At 43.5% G+C, this 19,743-nt stretch overlaps 1 protein-coding gene across 2 annotated transcripts; it reads left to right on the top strand.

Annotated features, from left to right (window-relative positions):
• Positions 1–1,009: 1,009 nt before the first annotated feature.
• LOC137546805 (large ribosomal subunit protein P2-like) lies at positions 1,010–12,953 on the top strand. 2 transcript variants are annotated; one of them, XM_068269674.1, is made up of 5 exons: positions 1,010–1,133; positions 6,421–6,544; positions 8,271–8,319; positions 9,534–9,629; positions 12,842–12,953. In XM_068269674.1, exons 2-5 carry the CDS (start codon positions 6,422–6,424, stop codon positions 12,913–12,915), a joined length of 342 nt encoding a protein of 113 aa, XP_068125775.1. In that variant the 5' UTR covers positions 1,010–1,133; position 6,421; the 3' UTR covers positions 12,916–12,953. The 2 variants fall into 2 exon arrangements, with proteins under 2 accessions (XP_068125775.1, XP_068125774.1); XM_068269673.1 differs by lacking the exon at positions 1,010–1,133 and adding an exon at positions 1,261–1,409.
• Positions 12,954–19,743: the final 6,790 nt, after the last annotated feature.

The following is a 19,743-nucleotide window of genomic DNA, read 5'->3' on the forward strand; positions in this document are numbered from 1 at the left end:
CTCGTTGCATTGTCAGAAATAACAGGTTTTTCCAACTGCCAAGCAAGCAACATCTCCCCGTGCACATATACTTCGGACAGCAGTGGGGGCCAGGTCAGTGGGGTGGGGGGGGGTGCAGCCTTTTTACTAGTTATATAGTAAATGTTTTCTTACCAAAACAGAAGAGTATCTGTTTACAGTAATGATCTCCTATCCCAAACCGTATTTGACATACTTGAATAATGAAGGTTGACACTGCACATCCCCTTTAAAATATGCTAATTTACCACTTTCTAGTTTCTCGATTGGAACAACACAAAGATCAGTTTCCTGATCTTCCAACTTTCTTCAGCAGTTCTTTAAACAGCAGTGGCATCAAAAATAAGCAGTTATAAAATGACATATTTCAGGTTCAGCAGAATTTCAGCAATGCAGTCTTCATACTTTCACAACTGAAAACTTTAGCAGAATGCAGATAAATAACCCACACGATCCAATGGTTGTATGGTTCTGTGCCATACATGCACGCTTTGTTATTCCATCTCTAAACGAATAGTAGTTGCAATAACGGCTAAAGATTACCTATGTATGGTCTACAACAAAATGTCCACATTTACTAGCAAACATTTATCACCAACATACTCTAGTCTAGTACACTACTTTGCTACAAGCTTTCGTGGTAGCGCGTGCGCTATGAGCAAAACGTAGTCTGGCGCACACATTATTCGTCATTTCACACGCCCCGAAGCATCATTTCCGATGCAATAGCTGAGTAGCTGACATTACACCGATGCTTCTTCAAACGTGCTGTTGCGCATGCGCAATATGGGAATTTGAGGTTAACTATTACGCATGCGTGTCGCACGTGACCGGAGTAGACCTCGGAGAGCGCCTGCGTATAGCAGTTTATTAATGTGTGACTTACGTATAGATATAATAATTGCCTTATGCAGCAAATACTCTTTAAAGATTAAAATACATTATTTTCTAAGAAGTAATTTATGGTTTGAATATTGGAATTGCAGATTTATCGCTGACCTTTGAACTGTGAAACCCCTGTGCCTTTACCCTGGAAGCCCCGTCGCTCTTTCTTTCCCTCTCGGAATCTAAGAAGAGTAGCGTGCACAACGTTTCGTGTCTGTCATAGACTTAAAGTGAGTAGAGAATGGGGCTCGCTGGTGCTGGAGCCTTGGCGCGTGTTCTCACTGCTGCACATGTAGCCAGGCTGCCTGCTGCTTGTATTACTTTACAGCTGCGGCATGTCATCATATATATGTTGCCCGGAAATGCACGCATATGCTTGGGGTGACGGCGCCGCACAGTATAGTGAATGCATCCATCCATAGTACAGTGTTATTTGTAGCTCCTCCTGTCTATAGAGCTGTGGTAGAAGCAGGGATTGCGAGACTGAACTCTTCCTTCATTACAAAGTGTGTCCCAAAAAGTGGCTCTTCGTGTAGAGATCGATTTTTAAACTTTTTAATTTGAAGGCAGAACATTGTTTATTCAGTGCTTTGACGTTATTAGAATTAGATTACATTTGTATTAGTGTATATATATCTTCAATCATTTCAACTCCAAATAGGCTCTAGAGTTCTGAGAGTGAAATAGAAAGCTTTATTTGCAGATGTGTTTACTACAAAGGCTTGAGGAGGGCAGGGTTTTAGCCTGTGTGTGTGATGGGATGGTTAATGTTATGCCCTCTACTGAATTTGCCTGCCCCCATCTAAAAGATATTTATCTTTTAAACATCGCACAGACGTGGAGAATAGTGCAAATGAAAGCGAAGACTTTCTAAAGCTATTGATCTAGATTTCCAAAGGGAAGTAAATATCTTTTCCCGACCGCTCAACGCCAATGGGAGCATGGCAGGTAAAGGACCACCTAACACTGATTGGCGTCATTGTGAGATTAGCAGGGAACGAGCGTGCGTTCCCTGAAGTGGACAAAAGAGGCTGCCGCAAACAGCCTGCCAGCTATGATCGGAGCAGGCAGGTTGAAATAAAAAAATAAGGCAAATATTTGTGTGCAGCGCTGTGATCTAGCGCAGCGCTGTACTGAGGACTGACCTGTCACTTAACTGTCCCTAGCAACGGCTCACAATCAAATCCCATACATCAGCTGATGCCTATGTATGGGTAGTGTATTGTATGGATTGCCGTCTAGGGCCAATTTAGGGGGGGGGAATCAAAGAAACAGGGTTTAAAAAACAAACAAACAACTAAATCATTTATAAGGTAAAGATCGCTGCAGCAATCAGAGACCACCATAAGAAAGCTCTATTGGTGGCCAGAAAAGGAGGTAAGATTCATTAGGGTGCTAAGTTGTATCACTGAGCATTAAACTGTTAAAGCTGTGCAGTGCTGAATTGTAAAAAATGGCCTGGTCGCTAGGTGGGTGTAAACCTGTGGTCCTCAAGAGGTTAAACAGGGGGTAGTCAACTTTGGTAGAAGGTATAATATGCAAGTCAATTGCTTATGTTTCTGGCTTGGATACAAATTTTAAAAGGAACCTAAGATTTTAAAAAAACAAAAGCACAAGCAATTGTACATACCCCAGTAGCCTGTGGGCTCTCTTCCTTTCTTCCCGGGCCATGTGTTGCGTGTTCAGCATCTGAATGTGAGATGGATCATCTTAGCTGGGCAGCCAGACTATCCCTGTAATGAATTACTGACAGAATAATTGCAAGTAAAGTGAATTTAAACAGGACAATATAGGAGGTGCTAAAGCGGGTTATATACTCCAAGCAAAAAACAGCATATTCTTTTGAAAAATATCAAAATCTTTTAATTATTAAATATCAAGATAGAGTACACACATTAAAAAAGAAATAACATTAAAAAGAAGAAGCGGCCCAGTGGCCGCCAGCACACCGCCACCCATACCACACACCCACTCAGCATTCACACTTGGCCACCTGGTTCTGGTAAGAGCAATTGCTCAATTAAATAAATTTCCATGCAAAAAAATGGTTTTGAGTCAGGTATCCCCAAATCGGGCCTCTGATATAGTAAACAGTTTATAATTGTAGACCAAAGTCCAGCAAAGCACAGCAGCCATATAGGCAGAAGGGAGACACAAAAAGCAAAAGCGTCTCCTTGTCCTTAAGATACAGCCCAAAGTTCAGGAAAGCATCAGCAGATGTCAGTATAAGTTTGCAGACAGAGCGAGAGCACAGCAAAGTCTATATGAAGATAGGCAGAAGCAACAGACAATGCCAGCCCATATAAAGAGGTGTAGATGGACATGGAATGTTTTCCAATTAGTCATAAGCAGTTCATACAGTACCATATGATGGATGTCACATGAGCTTAAATCCATATTGCAATGGGCAACTCCAATGTCGGATGCAGCTTGACTCAGTGAGCAGAAGCAGGCTCCCTTTACCCTGTCAGGATTGCCGTGCGATTTGCATAGATAAGGTCCCGCTTGGAACTAAATGAGCATGATGCAAACAAACGGTCAGCCAGGAGATGTCCAGCCAGGAGATGTTCCAGTCAGGTAGTGTGAAGTGGCATGAGCCGGCGGGTGCGGGCGGCCTCAGGAAGCCAGGCCACGCGTTCCTGACATGTTTCGCCGGGCTAAAGTGAGTTTAACCTTTCAGATTTTTCCAAGAAGTTCCCTTTAAAGGGAAGGTTCAGGGACGCTGTGAAAAAAACAAAAATCCAAATCCACTTACCTGGGGCTTCCTCCAGCCCGTGGCAGGCAGGAGGTGCCCTCGTCGCGGCTCCGCAGGCTCCCGCTCTCCTCCGGTGGCGCGCCCGACCTGGCCAGGCCGGCTGCCAGGTCGGGCTCTTCTGCGCTCCAATGTGCGGCTCACTGGTGCGCGCTGACGTCATCGTACGTCCTCCGGGCTGTTCTGCGCAGGCTCAGTAGTTCTGAGCCTGCGCAGTACAGCCCGGAGGACGTCCGATGACGTCAGCGCGCCCCCGCGAGGCGCATTTTGAAACGCAGAAGAGCCCGGCCTGGCCAGGTCGGGTCGGCCACCGGAGGGGACCGGGAGCCTGCGGAGCGGCGCCGAGGGCACGTCCTGGCTGCCACGGGCTGGAGGAAGCCCCAGGTAAGTGGATGTGCATTTTTATTTTTTTTTAACAGCCAGCCTGAACCTTCCCTTTAACGTGCATCTGTCCCCTGCACACATTTATAAGTGCTCTTTCACACCAAAAATAGCAGTCGCATTTTGTGTTCTTTGTTTTTTTTCTCCCTCCAAGTTTGCCTCTATCAAAATGCCACAGCACTACAATTTCCTTTTTAGAAAATTGGAAACAAATTCAGTATGAATGCATTCTTACGATTCCAATTGTAACTAATGTACTTGCATTTGCAAAATCACAAGCCTTTTCAAAAACCAAATGGAATGCAGCCAGAGTGAAAGGGCCATAACGTGTGTTATGCTATGTGCTCGTTGTGAATTTATTATAAGTCTTTATATTGCACCATGCACGGAGTCTACCCTAAGGCCTGGAACCCACTGCAAACCGCAAACGCTAAACGCAACCGCTAGCAATTTGTAACAGCGGTTTGCAAGCGGATTCATGCGCGTTTGCGGTCGCGTTTTGCAACATTGTATTTTTTTGCCCAGCGGGTGCGTAGCGTTTTGCGGTTTGCGGTTTTATCCTGATTGGTCGTGTGAATAATTTTTCATTTTGTTACATTGCGCTGCACCGCAAAACGCTAGCAGAACCGCTCAGTTTAGGTTTTGCTGAGCGTTTCCACTAGCGTTTCAATACTTTACATTGAAGCGCTAACGCTCCCAAAATGCTGCAGGTCCTGCGTTTGCGTTTCTGAGAAACGCAAACGCTCCTGTGGAAGTTGCCCCATCCATTAACATTAGCACAGCGTTTTGGCAAACTGCTAGCGTATCGCAGTGCTGCCAAAACGCTGCTAAAAGCGCTCCTGTGGGTTCCAGCCCTAAAGCTCTATACACCAGGATTGTGTAGTGGTATTTACCAGGGCTGTGGAGTCGGTACAAAAATCCTCCGACTCCTCAGTTTAGGATTCCACTGACTTCGACTCCTCTAATTTGCATATTACAATCTTGTTCATTGAAAGTATGTAACATGAAATTCGTCTCTTAACTGCCAACGCTTAGGAATTTTAAAAGACAACTGAAGTGAGAAGGATATTCTTCCTCTATCACACATTCTTCATGCACAATCTGAACCAGGTTTATGGGTGATAGACAACACCTCTGTTCAATCTGCACAACATTCTCAGTGGATTCCCTGCAGCTCTGTGGAGAGTGGATATGTAGAGTATAGTACTACTGTGTAACAAAGTAAACCTGAGACAGATGAAATTAAAGTTTTATACATACCTGGGGCTTCCTCCAGCCCCTTTCAGGCTAATCAGTCCCTCGCTGTCCTTCTCCGCCACCTGAATCTTCTGCTAGGAGTCCAGGTACTTGAGCCAGTCTGGTGTAGTGCACATGCACACACTCCGCCGCCGGGAGCGTACTACACCTGCGCAGCACTATTGCGCAGGTGCAGAACTCTCCTGGCTGTGGAAGCGGCATGCGGACGGACTGCGCTGACTGGCTGAATTACCGGGACTCATAGCAGAAGATCCAGGTGGTGGAGGTGGACAGTGAGGGACTGATTAGCCTGAAGGAGGCTGGAAGAAGCCACAGGTATGTATAAAACTTTACTTTTCATCCTTCTCAGGAACCATTTAATTCGTTGTCACCAAACCAAATTTTAACAGCATATCAAATTATTTGCTTTCATGAGCAAAGAGAGCGCATACATTAGCATAAATCAGAATCAACGCAGAATTATTTCCATCTCCTTGACATCTCTATTAGTAACATGGCTACACATCAGGCTTTATACTTACAGCATAGATGTTATTTCGTATATATGAGATTCCTGTGTACACATCATTATATACAGTCACAATCAGATGTGTATATCTGACTTTAAAAATACGGGGACTGCTTTATTGAAGCAGCACAAGTAACTAATTTTGATTGGTTTATTTCATTTTTGTGGACTAAGCACAGCTATTACTGTATGTATACATTCTTTATGATGACTATTATCTGAGAAGTAGAACATTTTATCATATTTTCTATTTTAATTACAGTTTAAATTCATTAGGAGTAGGTGCATTTTTTTCCGACTCCGACTCCAGGCACCCAAAATTGCCCCAACTCCACAGCCCTGGTATTTACACATTGATCTTGGCTGTGGATCTTGTGTTTTGTACTTTAGCACCTAGTACATTTTGTCTACGAGAAACTTTTTTAATGTTAGTTGCTAAAAATCTTGAATTTGATTTCCAACTGAAACTATATGAACGCTAATAAGTAATGATTAAATACTTTAGGCTAAGCTGTAATATTTATAAATAGATTGTTAAATGGGTAATTCATTTTAGCTTGAACAAAATTGTTTGGTATGTAAAAGTGTAATTTTTTTTTTTTTTTTTTGCTACTTGCAGAATGCGTTACGTGGCCGCTTACCTGCTTGCCACCCTTGGTGGTAATGGCAACCCCTCAGAAAAAGACATCAAGAAAATTCTGTCCAGCGTAGGAATTGATGCCGATGATGAGCGCATGAAGAAGGTGATAAACTACACTCGGCTGTGGATTTGATTGTACAATGCGCATCACCAATGGATCTAGATCTCTGGTCCAAGAGTTTTGACTTTTTTTATTTCGTTTCTGCTGTTTCAGATTCCTCCCCCCTCCCCTTTCAACAAATTCATAAAGGAGACATAGGCTTGATTCACAAAGCCGTGCAAATTGTTTAGCACGGGTGTGCTAAACGGCACGTGAAGTGCCGTTCGCGGACTTTTGCGCGCGCAAAGTGCTGCGATTCGCGCAAAAGTCTGCGAACGGCACTTCACATGCTAACTGTTTAGCACACTCGTGCTAAACAGTTTGCACGGCTTTGTGAATCAAGCCCATAATGTGCTGGGCTGCAGATTTTGGATCAATCAGCCAGCTACTTCCTGCTTTGGAGGAAGCAGACATATTGTTGACATCCTGTGTTTACCAATTAGCTCTCTGCCATGGCAGGCAGCTGACACAGTTGATGGATCAAATTACAACTTAGTTACAGATGAGGGGGAATTAGACAGGCTTCACTCTTTAAGTACATACAGGGTGCATTTTTATAGGTTTTCCTTCTGTCCTGTGCAAGAGTTCAGGTCCACTTTAATTTATTGCAAACTGATAGTTAAAGTGGACCTGAGCTCTTGCACAGGACAAGGAAAACCTATAAAAATGCACCCTGTATGTTTTTAGAGTTTAGCCTGTCTAATTCCCCCTCTTCTGTGACTAAGCACAAGTTGTAATGTGATCCCTCGGGTGGGTCGGCTCACTGCCACGGTAGAGATTAATTGGTAAAGACAGGATGTTAACAATATGTCTGCTTACATGAAAGCAGGAAGTAGACACAGTGCATATTTATTGCAGGATATGTATCAGCTGTACCAAAGAAAGTTTCTTTAAAGTCCATTATGCTGTTGCTGCTTTTTAGAGCAGAGAGGAAGTTCAGGGCCTCTTTCAGCACCAGTGAACACACATCCCATGTGCTGTATGATGTATGCAAAATGCTTATGTAGTTTTTTTTTTTTTTTTTTTTTTTTTGCATTTTCCATATCGTGATTGACCCTTAAAGGTAACCTAAACTGACAAGGATATGGATTTTTCCTTTTAAAATAATACCAGTTGCCTGGCAGTCCTGCTGATCCTTTGTCTCTAATACTTTTAGCCACAGCCCTTCAACAAGAATGCAGATCAGGTGCTCTGACTGATGTCAGACTGGATTTACTGCATGCTTGTTTCAGGTGTGTGATTCAGCCACTACTGCAGCCCAAGAGATCAGCAGCACTGCCAAGATACTGATATTGTTTAAAAGGAAACATCCTTATCCCTCTTAATTTAGGTTCCCTTTAAGGGTGCCGATAGATTCACCAAGAGACAGATCTCACTTCGATCAGATATCAGAGAGAGATCTGTTGCCATACACCGCAGGCCGATTCACAATCAATTAGAGGCATTTTCTGGAAACAATACTGAAGGGTTTTGAGTAACAGTTGTTTATATTTCACGAAGGGCATATAATACTTTATCATTGGATTTTCAGCATGAAATCTATTGGGGCCACTCGGATCTCCATCAATGTAAAATGTACCCTCCCTCCCCTCAGCTGTGTAGAGTGACAGTGGAACTAACTCCTCAAAACTTGGTTCAGCATAACTTTGTAAATGCCAAGCACTAGTTCCTAATATTGTATATAAATGAATTAGTCATTATACTTTTGTTTTCATTTGGTTCTTTTTAGGTGGTGTCTGAATTTGGTGGAAAAAACGTAGACGACCTTATCAGTGCAGGTGAGCATGCTTGTAGAGTGACCTGACCTATCGTGTATTTGCTGCATGGAAGTGGAAATGTCTGTTCTCTAGCTAGGCGTAACACAACTACTGTAAAGGAAGCCATCCACCATTAGATTAGGTAAACTAGTAGCTGGATAGTATAATGGTTAAGGGCTCTGTCTCTGACATAGCAGACCTGGGTTCAAACTTCAGCTTTTCCTAATTCAGTAAGCCAAAACCTGTACAGTAAGGAGTTCTTGGTCAAGACTTCCTAACACTGCTACGGCCTACTGAATACGCTCTAGTGGCTGCCTTGCAAGTGCTTTAAGTCTGAAAGGAGAAAAGCGCTATACAAATACTGGAATTATTAAATATCGTGCTGATATACGTTTCTTGATGTCAAACTTGCATCACAAGCTATTAAATCAAATGGCAGCAGGATTATATTGTAATATACAGTATATTAATCTGCTGCCGCTAGCTCTGTTTTATTTGATCTGTACAAAGCTATGAAGCCATTAAATGTAGCACCAGCAGCTACCTACCAGCCCTCACCCTGTGCTCCTGCTTGCTCGGTCACGTAAAGAATGTGAATAGTGTAAGGGTTCCAATAAGATGACTTTTTAGCACTGGTAAAGTATGAAGTGTTATCTTTTTTTCTTTACGGGGTTTTGTTTTTCTTTCAAAAATGTATGTAATGCATACTTATTCAGTGCTTTAACATAATGTAGAATCGGTCAGCTAACTCGCTGTCCCTCACAGGGCCCACAGTGTGATATTGTATTATAAGGCCAGTTTGGGGGGGGGGGGGGGGGGAGAGAGCCCAATGAGTGTGTATTTGGGATGTGGTAGAACCAAAGAGCAACCAGAGAAAAGTCATGCATAAGTATTAATCATAGCTAGAGAATTCCTCTCTATAGAATAATGCATGCTGGTCAGCAGAGAGTTGAGAGGCTATCTGTACAGGGATAATTTTACAGGCTAGACATAATAGTTGGATTATGCCTGTCTAGCTAAAGTTATTCTGTAGCTTAAATTCCCTTAACCAGCAAGCCCCTGTGTTTGAAGAATCTTGTGGTAGCACAATGCATGCTGTTACAGTGAAAGAAAATGTAATAACATACTTTTACATTTTAGCAGCTTACTGTAGTATTTCATTTACTAAGCAACTACTTGATTTCTATCTTATGCTTGTCTTCAGTGCAGCATTTGATTCTCCCTTTTATTTACAGGTCTTTCCAAATTGTGCTCAGTACCATCTGGGGGTGCTGTGTCTGCTGCTGGTTCTGCACCAGCTCCAGCTGCAGGTGGTGGAGCTGCTCCAGCAGGTAATGCACCTTTCACAATCCTGAACACACAAGACAGAGTTTGGACCAGTTGTCATTTTAAAAACTATATAAATATTGTAAACATTTTTACCTATCTAGAATTGCTTGAAGAGAACCTAAAGCGAGAAGTACATGGAGGTTGCCATATTTAATAATACCAGTTGCCTGGCAGCTCTGATGGTCTATTTGGCAGAAGTAGTGTCTACATCACACCAGAAATGAGCATGCACCCAATCTTGAAAGATTTGACAGAAATTCCAGAAACACCTGATCTGCTGCATGCTTGTTAACCTTCCTGGCGGTAAGCCCGAGCTGAGCTCGGGCTATGCCGCGCAGAAGGATATCTCTGCCCCTGGTGGGGCGATTTGACCCATTTAAAGTGCTGTGCGCACAGCTAGCTCTGCGGCAATCGCCCCCACACGCAGCGGCTGAAGAGGGCCCCCCCGCCAGAGCCCTGCGCTGCCCGGACCAATGAGTTCCAGGCAGCGCTATGGGCTGGATCTGAGGCGGCTGACGTCCATGACGTCATTCCGATCGTCGCCATGGCGACAGGAGAAGCCAAACAGGGGAACGCGTTATATACGCGTTCCCCTGTTTGCTATTGATTCTGGCAACGATCGCACTAGAGGGACACATGCACCCTCTAGTGGTGTTTCATGTAGCTACCACTCTGGTAGCTTTACATGAAACAAAAAAAAAAATGGATTTCTGCCTATGTGGCAGAAAAAATAAACCTCCAGGAGGGTTAAGGGTCTGTAGACTATCAACTGGTTAGCCAGGTAACTGGTATTGCTTAAAGAGAATCTGTATTGTTAAAATCGCTCAAAAGTAAACATACCAGTGCGTTAGGGGACATCTCCTATTACCCTCTGTCACAATTTCGCCGCTCCTCGCCGCATTAAAAGTGGTTAAAAACTGTTTTAAAAAGTTTGTTTGTAAACAAACAAAATGGCCACCAAAACAGGAAGTACGTTGATGTACAGTATGTCCACACATAGAAAAATACATCCATACACAAGCAGGCTGTATACAGCATTCCTTTTGAATCTCAAGAGATCATTTGTGTGTTTCTTTCCCCCATGTACTAAAGTTTCAGGCTGCTCTTTTCTTCCTGCAAACAGCTTTGCCCTTGTTTGTAATTCCTCAGTATGTGAAAGCCCAGCCAGCTCAGAGGACGATTTATCCAGCTTGTAAAAGATAAGAGAGAAGAGAGAAGCTGCTCTAATCTAAATAAAACACAGGCAGTGTGCAGAGAGGGGCCTGAAAGGGTGAGTTCATAGCAGAACCACAACACTGAAGCATGTGGCAACCTTCCAGACACAGGCTGACAAGTCTGACAAGAGAGAGATAAGTTGATTTATTACAGAGATGGTGATAGTAGAACGTGCTGCAGTAAGCCAGAACACATTAGAATAGCTTTTGGAACTTGTAGGATGATAAAAAACAGGATGCAATTTTTGTTACGGAGTCTCTTTAAAAGGAAATTAATATGGCAGCCTCCATAGAAGTGTACCAGAGACGTAGAACAATAAAGATTTGATATTTACCCGGGGCTTCCTCTAGCCCCATAAGCTTGTCTGAGTCCCTCGCAGTCCTCCTGCGGTCTGCCATTCATCTGCAATCAGCCCCAGTAACTGGCTCAGTCACATCAGTCAGTCTTCTGCCCATGCCCTCACACACTAATCATCCGGACCCCCGCTGTGGCTCAGTTTTTTGTTTTTGAACCAGTGCCGCGTGCGTCCTTGATCCAGCCCCCCTATCCCTGTGGTTGTCCTACACATGCGCAGGACAGCCTCAGTAAGGAGAGCGCGATCGAGGACGCGCATGGCCAGGGCCACTGGTTTGGCGGCTGGCCAGACACTGAAAATGAAACTGAGCTATGGCAGGGGACTGGATGATTGGTGAGTGACGGCGCGGGCACAGGACATCTGCAGGGGGCTGGTGGAAGCCCCAGGTAAGTGAAACTTTCACCTCTTGTAAGGTGCGCTCTTTCAACGCAATTTTTATGAATAAATTGTACAGAGACCTGAGCAGTGTGTGGTGAAGATCAATGTAAAATGATTGATTGATTGATGATCAATTGGAACAGAAAATATAATTGATTCAACCGTTGTATTTTCGCGATCATATCTGAAGAGAGAAAATGCCCTAATTGAACCATTTACGGTAACTGATAATTACCTTCCGATAACTTAGATTCGTAAAAAGTGCATCAAAAGATCGCATCTGAGGAAAAAATTATACCTGTAATGGGCTTTTATACTAGCTGCCTGGCAGTCCTGCTGATCTTTCTGGCTGCAGTAGTGTTTGAATCACACACCTGAAACAAGCATGCAGCTAATCTTGTCAGATTTGTCAGCATCTGACCCGCATGCATGTTCAGGGTTTATAACAGAAACTATTAGAAGCAGAGGATCAGCAGGACCTGCATTGTATAAAAGGAAAAAAATATTTCAGCTTCCATATCTATCTCACCTCTGGTTCCCAAAGTTTTTTTTTTTTGTTTTGTTTTGTTTTTCTTCCCAGCTCCTCTGTGTGCTGCTGAGAGAATACTGAAACTCTAACAAAAAAAAAGTTTCACTTACCTGCAGCATCTACCAGCCCTCTGCACCAACCTGTGCCCTTGCAGGCTGGCACATGTACTTTTGGACGCATTCCCGCTGGTGCAGGAAGCTATCACAGACATTAAAGGGGCCCATACACTCAGCCGATTTTCTAGCCGACCGATTGATCCCGATCGATCGATTGATCGATTGAAAATCGGTTGGCCAATCGACCGATCGATGGCCGATTTCGAACGATTTCGATGGATTTCCATCGAACTGGCAGGGTGGAAAATTTAGGTCGATCTGATGAGATTGCTTATCAGTTTGCATTGGCCTTAATGGAAATCTGATGGCAAAAAAATGCCATCAGATCGAATTTCAATAGATTTCAAACTGAAATCTATTGGAATTCTATCCTGGTAAAAAATGTTCTGAAAACGCATCAGATAGATCATCAGATGCATTTCCTTATCTATCTGCTGCCAATCTGACGAGTGTATGGGCACCTTAATACGTACATTTTGCAGATGCGATGCGTAAAAATGTACGTGTTAATGTCTGCTATATCTTCCTGCCTGTCTAAGGAAGCCATATTGATTTCTACCCGACCTGTAGAGCTAGTTGCATATTTCTTTGTGTTTTTAACTTTTTTTTTTTTTTAATTAGCTGAAAAGAAAGAGGAAGTTAAGGAGGAGTCTGAGGAATCTGATGAAGATATGGGATTTGGTCTCTTTGATTAAGTGCCTCATCGTATTGTAATAAACGTAACGTTCCATCACATTAGTGTCAGTTATTTGTATACCAGCCTTGACAATTTTTCAGCCATGTGTGCATAAAGTTAGACTGGTGTTCATTTACGTTTCCTGGTGTGAAGAAACAGAAGCTGTGTCCCATAGCAACCACAGGCATTGCACCACACAACATTCTGCCTTGTCTACTCTGGAGAGTGGTGTCACACACGTGATGTAACGAAGTTGATTGGGCCTTTGAACGGAATGTGGTGATTGGGTATCTCTATGAATGAATTGCTAGAGTGTGCAACCACAGTCTATTGTCTTTTTTGAAGGCTCCAACACACTAGAAGTATTTTCTAATCGCTACTAATTTGAAAAGGCTCCGGCTAATGCAATGCTATGGGGGATTTTTATAAAATCACATCGCTCATGTTGGTTCACACCCATAGCATTACATTAGCAAGAGCTCTTCAAATCCCAAAGCGCTCCTAGTGGGCTCCAGGCCTGAAAGTGATACCATATCTGGAAATCTTAGATGGCGGTAGACAAAAACGTGCAAGTAATTTTCTAAAAATGTTTAATGGACATCTATTGTGAAAATTTTACTTTTTCCTCTATATACATATAAAACAATCATTTTATTGTGATTGCTTAAAGAGGCTCTGAAGATTACAATCTCTAAAAATCAATCGGAATCGATCTCTTGGGGCTACATAAGAAGCTCAGTCTTGTGTAATGTTTTACAGAGTTTGGGCATTATTGGACAGATGTGTGTACAGCATTAACCCTTACAGTAATAGTAGTAGTGCAAAGTTTTCAAATGAGCAAAATATTAATGTAACGATTACAGCAGTACTACACAATTGGGAACAAATGCACAATACAGTATAATCTCATAGTAAACTGACATAGTAAACCTCTGCTTATAGTAAACTCAGTCCTTGGTGTCACAAGCCCCTGCCTAGTGGCCGGACCGCACAATGCCTTCCAATCGGTTTCAGCACACAGACCATGCGATCTGTGGTCGCAATCGGTGCACAGAAACCGCTGGAATTATGGCAGCAGACAGACCAGGGGGAGGCATGCGATCTATTAAACACAAAATACTAGGCTGCCACCATCTCTGTTACCATGGGACAGAGAATCCCACTGGCTGACTCTAGACCTGCAAATAAAACGGTTAAACACACTCTATCTAGCTATCAACAATAGGAGCGACTCTTCAGAAGCTAGAGTTCAGTTTGTGCGGCTGACTAGCAGGGTAGCTGAATAAATAAATGACTTTTAGTCGTTTATTATAAATGCAACATAATTTATACAGAAAATCATTAAAACAATTATAGAGACATTAGTAGTGCAGTATGAAAATAAAAATGGAAGAAAATACATATACTTAAGGTCAGGTGAAATATGTCCTTTCTGGGAAAACGCGTGCAGTTCTTTGTTTCAGTTCAGGAGCTAAAGTTCAGACAAGATGGCCGCTACTCTTCCTCAAAGCAGCAGCAGGCTCCCATGAAGATGGAATTCGGAGGAATACCCCTCCCTGTATGCACCCTGGTTTTATGGAAGCTAGTTTTGGGGGTGGAGCAAAGCCAGCCCCCTCCAGTTCACAAACCAATCACAGTTCATTCCCCTGGAGAGAGAATTAGGTTTAAACTTATAAAACGCTGTAATTCAATACCAGGAAATTCCATATTTGTGCGGATGACATTCATATTCCTCAGAATATGACATCAGACTTTGCTTCCATATTATGTTTAGTTCCTGAGAGGTTTAATACTTTGTCGTGGCTTATCTCTGTTCCCAACGGAGTCGAGCATTTTGGTCTCCTGCCAAGTTTATTTTTCAAAAGGCAGGGACACTTGCCATTTGGGGCTTACTGCTAGAAAGCTTTCACACCTTTGTGTCACTGGCCCAGGAAGGGACTTCTTTTGATCAAGTTAATTTAAACAAACATGCCTTCACTGGTCAACAAACTACTTCATGAAAAGAGTTCCTCTAGCAGCTATGAAACCAGAGACTCCCAGGCTCACAGTCTGCTACCCCTAGACATAAAATCTTGATCTGGCAACGACAATCGGTACAGGAAACCGATTGCGTTTTCTGGTCTCTGGTCTTCCGTGACACTCGGGTCCTAGCAAATGCGTCTGTATAACTATATAACGTATGACCAATTCTGATATAGTAAACTACTTTTCCTGGTCTCTTGGAGTTTTACTATAAAGGGATTCTACTGTATCATCCTTTGCCATAACAGAAGTAACACAGTTATGTGTACATAGCCCAAAGTCAACCTATACAATAAGCGTAATCGCACACAATTATATGCAAATATTCAGGCTGTTAACCTTTATGATAACAAATACAAAATTATGTGCATATCAACCTGAAATCCGCAGTGATGTATCTGCAATAACTGGCAGCGATTGCTTGTGTTGTGTTCTGTCTCTATGAATTCACTGACCCTGTCAACCCAGCTTTCCCTATATCCACTCTCCCTACAACCAGAGTGAAAACGGGACACCTTGGGCCATATGCAATTCACGTTTTCTCCTAGGAGATCATTTTTCATCTTAAAATTAAAATAACGGTTTAGCACTTTGCAATGGAATACTTATCGCAAAGTAGGTGAAAAAGTACTGTCAACATTATTTTGTGTATTTGTTTGCTTGCTGGTGGTTTAAAAGAAATTTTGTGACCAGGTGTGAAAATATCACCTAGGAGAAAACTTAAGAGAAAAAGGGAATTGCATATGGGCCCTTATGAGAAAATTCTCCCCTTTTATAAAGGGATGATGTCTGTTTCTTTGCTATGACACCCAGTAACACCCCAAAAAATAACAACATGGTGAATTTAAGCCATTGGTTCTCAAAAATATTGCCTCATGCAAATCAGATGCATTAGCCAGGAATTTGAGTTCATGAATATCACCTGCTGGAGTTAATATACTGTACTGGAAATGTTTTTCATACCTAATCCTTAGTGAACCCAAGGTGAAAATAAACGGATAAGATAAACAATTGTATTTATCCTCCTGATCCTAAAATGGACCCCTTTTTTTAGGCATTTCTTGATTTTATTTTATACTAGCTGATGCTGGCGTTGCCCAGGTATGTATTTGACTGGTGTTAGCGCCACCCACTCTTTCTAACCCTTATGCCTATTTACACACCATACAATTTTCTGTTAGCTTTCACCATACAATTTTCTGTTATGCTGGGAATACACGGTATGTTTTTGAGCCATTTCAATGGATTGATTGATAATTTCCGACATGTCCGATCTCCCGCCCGCTCGATTCCGCGCTCGATAATGCATAGGGAACAATGGGGAAGATAAGAAAAACGAATGGATGATAAGAAACCAGGCATTAGCTCACCTGGTAATGACATTTTAAGTAACACTCCAGGACAGGTACACATTGAGACTTGGCTCCTCCCAGGAACAGGAAATATCCGTCAGCCTCTATAAATTAAACATGGACCAAGGGTCAGGCAGTATAATATCAAGGAACAGGAATAATATACTAACATAACCCTACTATATTACATTTAAATGCACTTAACATAACATGTATATCATGCAATATTTGATATATATGGGGGTGGGTACCTCCACTTGTCCTGGAGTGTTACTTAAAATGTCGTTACCAGGTGAGCTAACTCCTGGTTTTTCTAGTAACACTCCAGGACAAGTGCACATTGAGACCAGCAAGAAATCAATCACCAACCTCAGGGTGGGCTAACTGCCTTTAAGACAGTTCTTCCGAAGTCCTGATCGGTCTCCGTTAATCGATCTAGTCGATAGTGCCTCATGAAGGTTCCCAGGTTCTTCCAGGTTACCGCCTTGCAGATGTTCAATGGTGATGTACGTGCCCTGTAAGCCTACGTAGTTGCGGCTGCCCTGGTGGAATGGGCCTTTAATTTCACTGGAGGATCCTTACCCATAATCTAGTATGATTCAAGGATACAATCTTTAATCCACTTGGCTATGGTCTTTGTAGATGCCTTTAATCCTTTGGATTTGCCTGCATAGTTTATAAACGACTCCGATTTTCTAAACTCTTTGACTTTCTCCAGGTAATATAATAAATTCTCCCGAACGTCCAGTTTATGTTGTTTAACTTCCTTTTCTGTTGTTGGATTCATACAGAATGATGGTAATATTATCTCTTGTGTTCTGTGGAACATGTCTCCAACTTTCGGTAGAAATTCTGGACTTGTTCGAAGAACAACCCGATCATTGAAAAATGAACAATATGGTTCTTTGTGTGAGAGAGCCCAGAGTTCACTAATGCGTCTAGCTGACGTGATCGCCACTAGAAACACAGTTTTTAGAGTGCACATTCTTAAAGAATCTTCATCAAATTCACTATTTGTTAGAGCCTGTAAGACTAAAGATAGATCCCATTTTGGAAACTGTTTAACCATGACTGGTCTATTTCTCTCCACTGATTTTACAAATCTGATTATTAGAGGTTCTAGTGCCAACTTTTTAATCCAAATAAACTGATAGGGCCGACATCTGGACCTTAACCACTTGACGACCGCCCACAGCCGATGGGCAGCGGCAAAGTGGACGCCGAAAGGACCGCAATACGCCCAAGGGCGTTGCGTCCTTTCGGCATGCCGGGAGAGCGATCGCGTCATTGATGAGGCGCGCTTACCCCGGCAACTGGCTCCGCCCACCCGCGACGACAACCTGCCGGCCGTTCGGAAACGCCGGCGGGTTGTTAACCCCGCGATTGCCACTACAAAGTGTATAATACACTTTGTAATGTATACAAAGTGTATTATACAGGCTGCCTCCTGCCCAGGTGGTCCCAGTGTCCGAGGGACCACCAGGGCAGGCTGCAGCCACCCTAGTCTGCACCCAAACACACTGATCTGCCTCCCGGCCCCCTGAGCGCCCACAGCACACCTCAGACCCACCCCCAGACCACTGTTTGCACCCAATCACCCCCCTAATAACCCATCAATCACTCCCTGTCACTATCTGTCAACGCTATTTTTTTAAATTCCCTAAACTGCCCCCTGGGGACTCTTGAGCACCCCCCCCCCCCTCAGATTCTCCAGACCCCCCCCCCACCCCTGTGTACTGTATGCATCTATCCCCCCTGATCACCTGTCAATCACCCCCTGTCACTGCTACCCAACAATCAGCCCCTAACCTGCCCCTTGCGGGCAATCTGATCACCCACCCACACCATTAGATTGCCTGCAAACCCGCCGTCAAATCACCTCCCAAGTGTATTGTTTACATCTGTTCTGTTCTCTTTAAACACCCACTAATTACCCATCAATCACCCCCTATCACCACCTGTCACTGTTACCTATCAGATTAGACCCTAATCTGCCCCTTGTGGGCACCCAATCAACCGCCCACACGCTCAGATTGCCCTCAGACCCCCCCTTATCAATTCGCCAGTGCATTATTTACATCTGTTCTTCCCTGTAATAACCCACTGATCACCTGTCAATCACCCATCAATCACCCCCTGTCACTGGCAACCATCAATCTGCCCCTTGCAGGCAATCTGATCACCCACCCACACCATCCGATCGCCTGCAGACCCGCCGTCAGATCACCTCCCAAGTGCATTGCATCTGTTCTCTCCTCTAAACACACACTAATTACCCATCAATCACCACCTGTCACTGCTACCCATCAGATTAGACCCCTATGTGCCCCTAGGGCACCCAATCACCTGCCCACACCCTCAGACCCCAGCCCTGATCACCTTGCCAGTGCATCGCTTGCATCTATTCCCCCCACTCACTTCCTGTCACCCCCTAGCACACCTACCCATCAGATCAGGCCCTAATTTGCCCCGTGTGGACTCCTGATCACTCGGCCAAACCCTCAGATCCCCCTCAGACCCCTTTCCGATCACCTCCCCAGTGCATTGATTGCATCCATTTTCCCCTCTAACCACCCCCTGAGACACCCATCAATCACCTCCTGTCACCCCCCCCCCCCCCCTAGCACTCCTATCCATCAGCTCAGGCCCAACACAACCTGTCATCTAAAAGGCCACCCTGCTTATGACCGGTTCCACAAAATTCGACCCCTCATAGACCACCTGTCATCAAAATTTGCAGATGCTTATACCCCTGAACAGTCATTTTGAGGCATTTGGTTTCCAGACTACTCAAGGTTTTGGGCCCGTAAAATGCCAGGGCAGTATAGGAACCCCACAAGTGACCACTTTTTAGAAAGACACCCCAAGGTATTCTGTTAGGTGTGTGACGAGTTCATAGAAGATTTTATTTTTTGTCAAAAGTTAGCGGAAATTGATTTTTATAGTTTTTTCACAAGGTGTCATTTTTCACTAACTTGTGACAAAAAATAAAATCTTCTATGAACTCACCATACACCTAACGGAACACCTTGGGGTGTCTTCTTTCTAAAATGGGGTCACTTGTGGGGTTCCTATACTGCCCTGGCATTTTAGGGGCCCTAAACCGTGAGGAGTAGTCTAGAAAACAAATGCCTCAAAATGACCTGTGCATAGGACGTTGGGCCCCTTAGCGCACCTAGGCTGCAAAAAAGTGTCACATGTGGTATCGCCGTACTCAGGAGAAGTATTATAATGTGTTTTGGGGTGTATTTTTACACATACCCATGCTGGGTGGGAGAAATCTCTTTGTAAATGGACAATTGTGTGTACAAAAAAAAAAAAAATCAAAAAATTGTCATTTACAGAGATATTTCTCCCACCCAGCATGGGTATGTGTAAAAATACACCACAAAACACATTATACTACTTCTCCTGAGTACAGCGGTACCACATGTGTGGCACTTTTTTGCACCCTAAGTGCGCTAAGGGGCCCA

This window comes from Hyperolius riggenbachi, chromosome 2, assembly GCF_040937935.1.
Source record: "Hyperolius riggenbachi isolate aHypRig1 chromosome 2, aHypRig1.pri, whole genome shotgun sequence".
Taxonomy (NCBI): Eukaryota; Metazoa; Chordata; class Amphibia; order Anura; family Hyperoliidae; genus Hyperolius; species Hyperolius riggenbachi.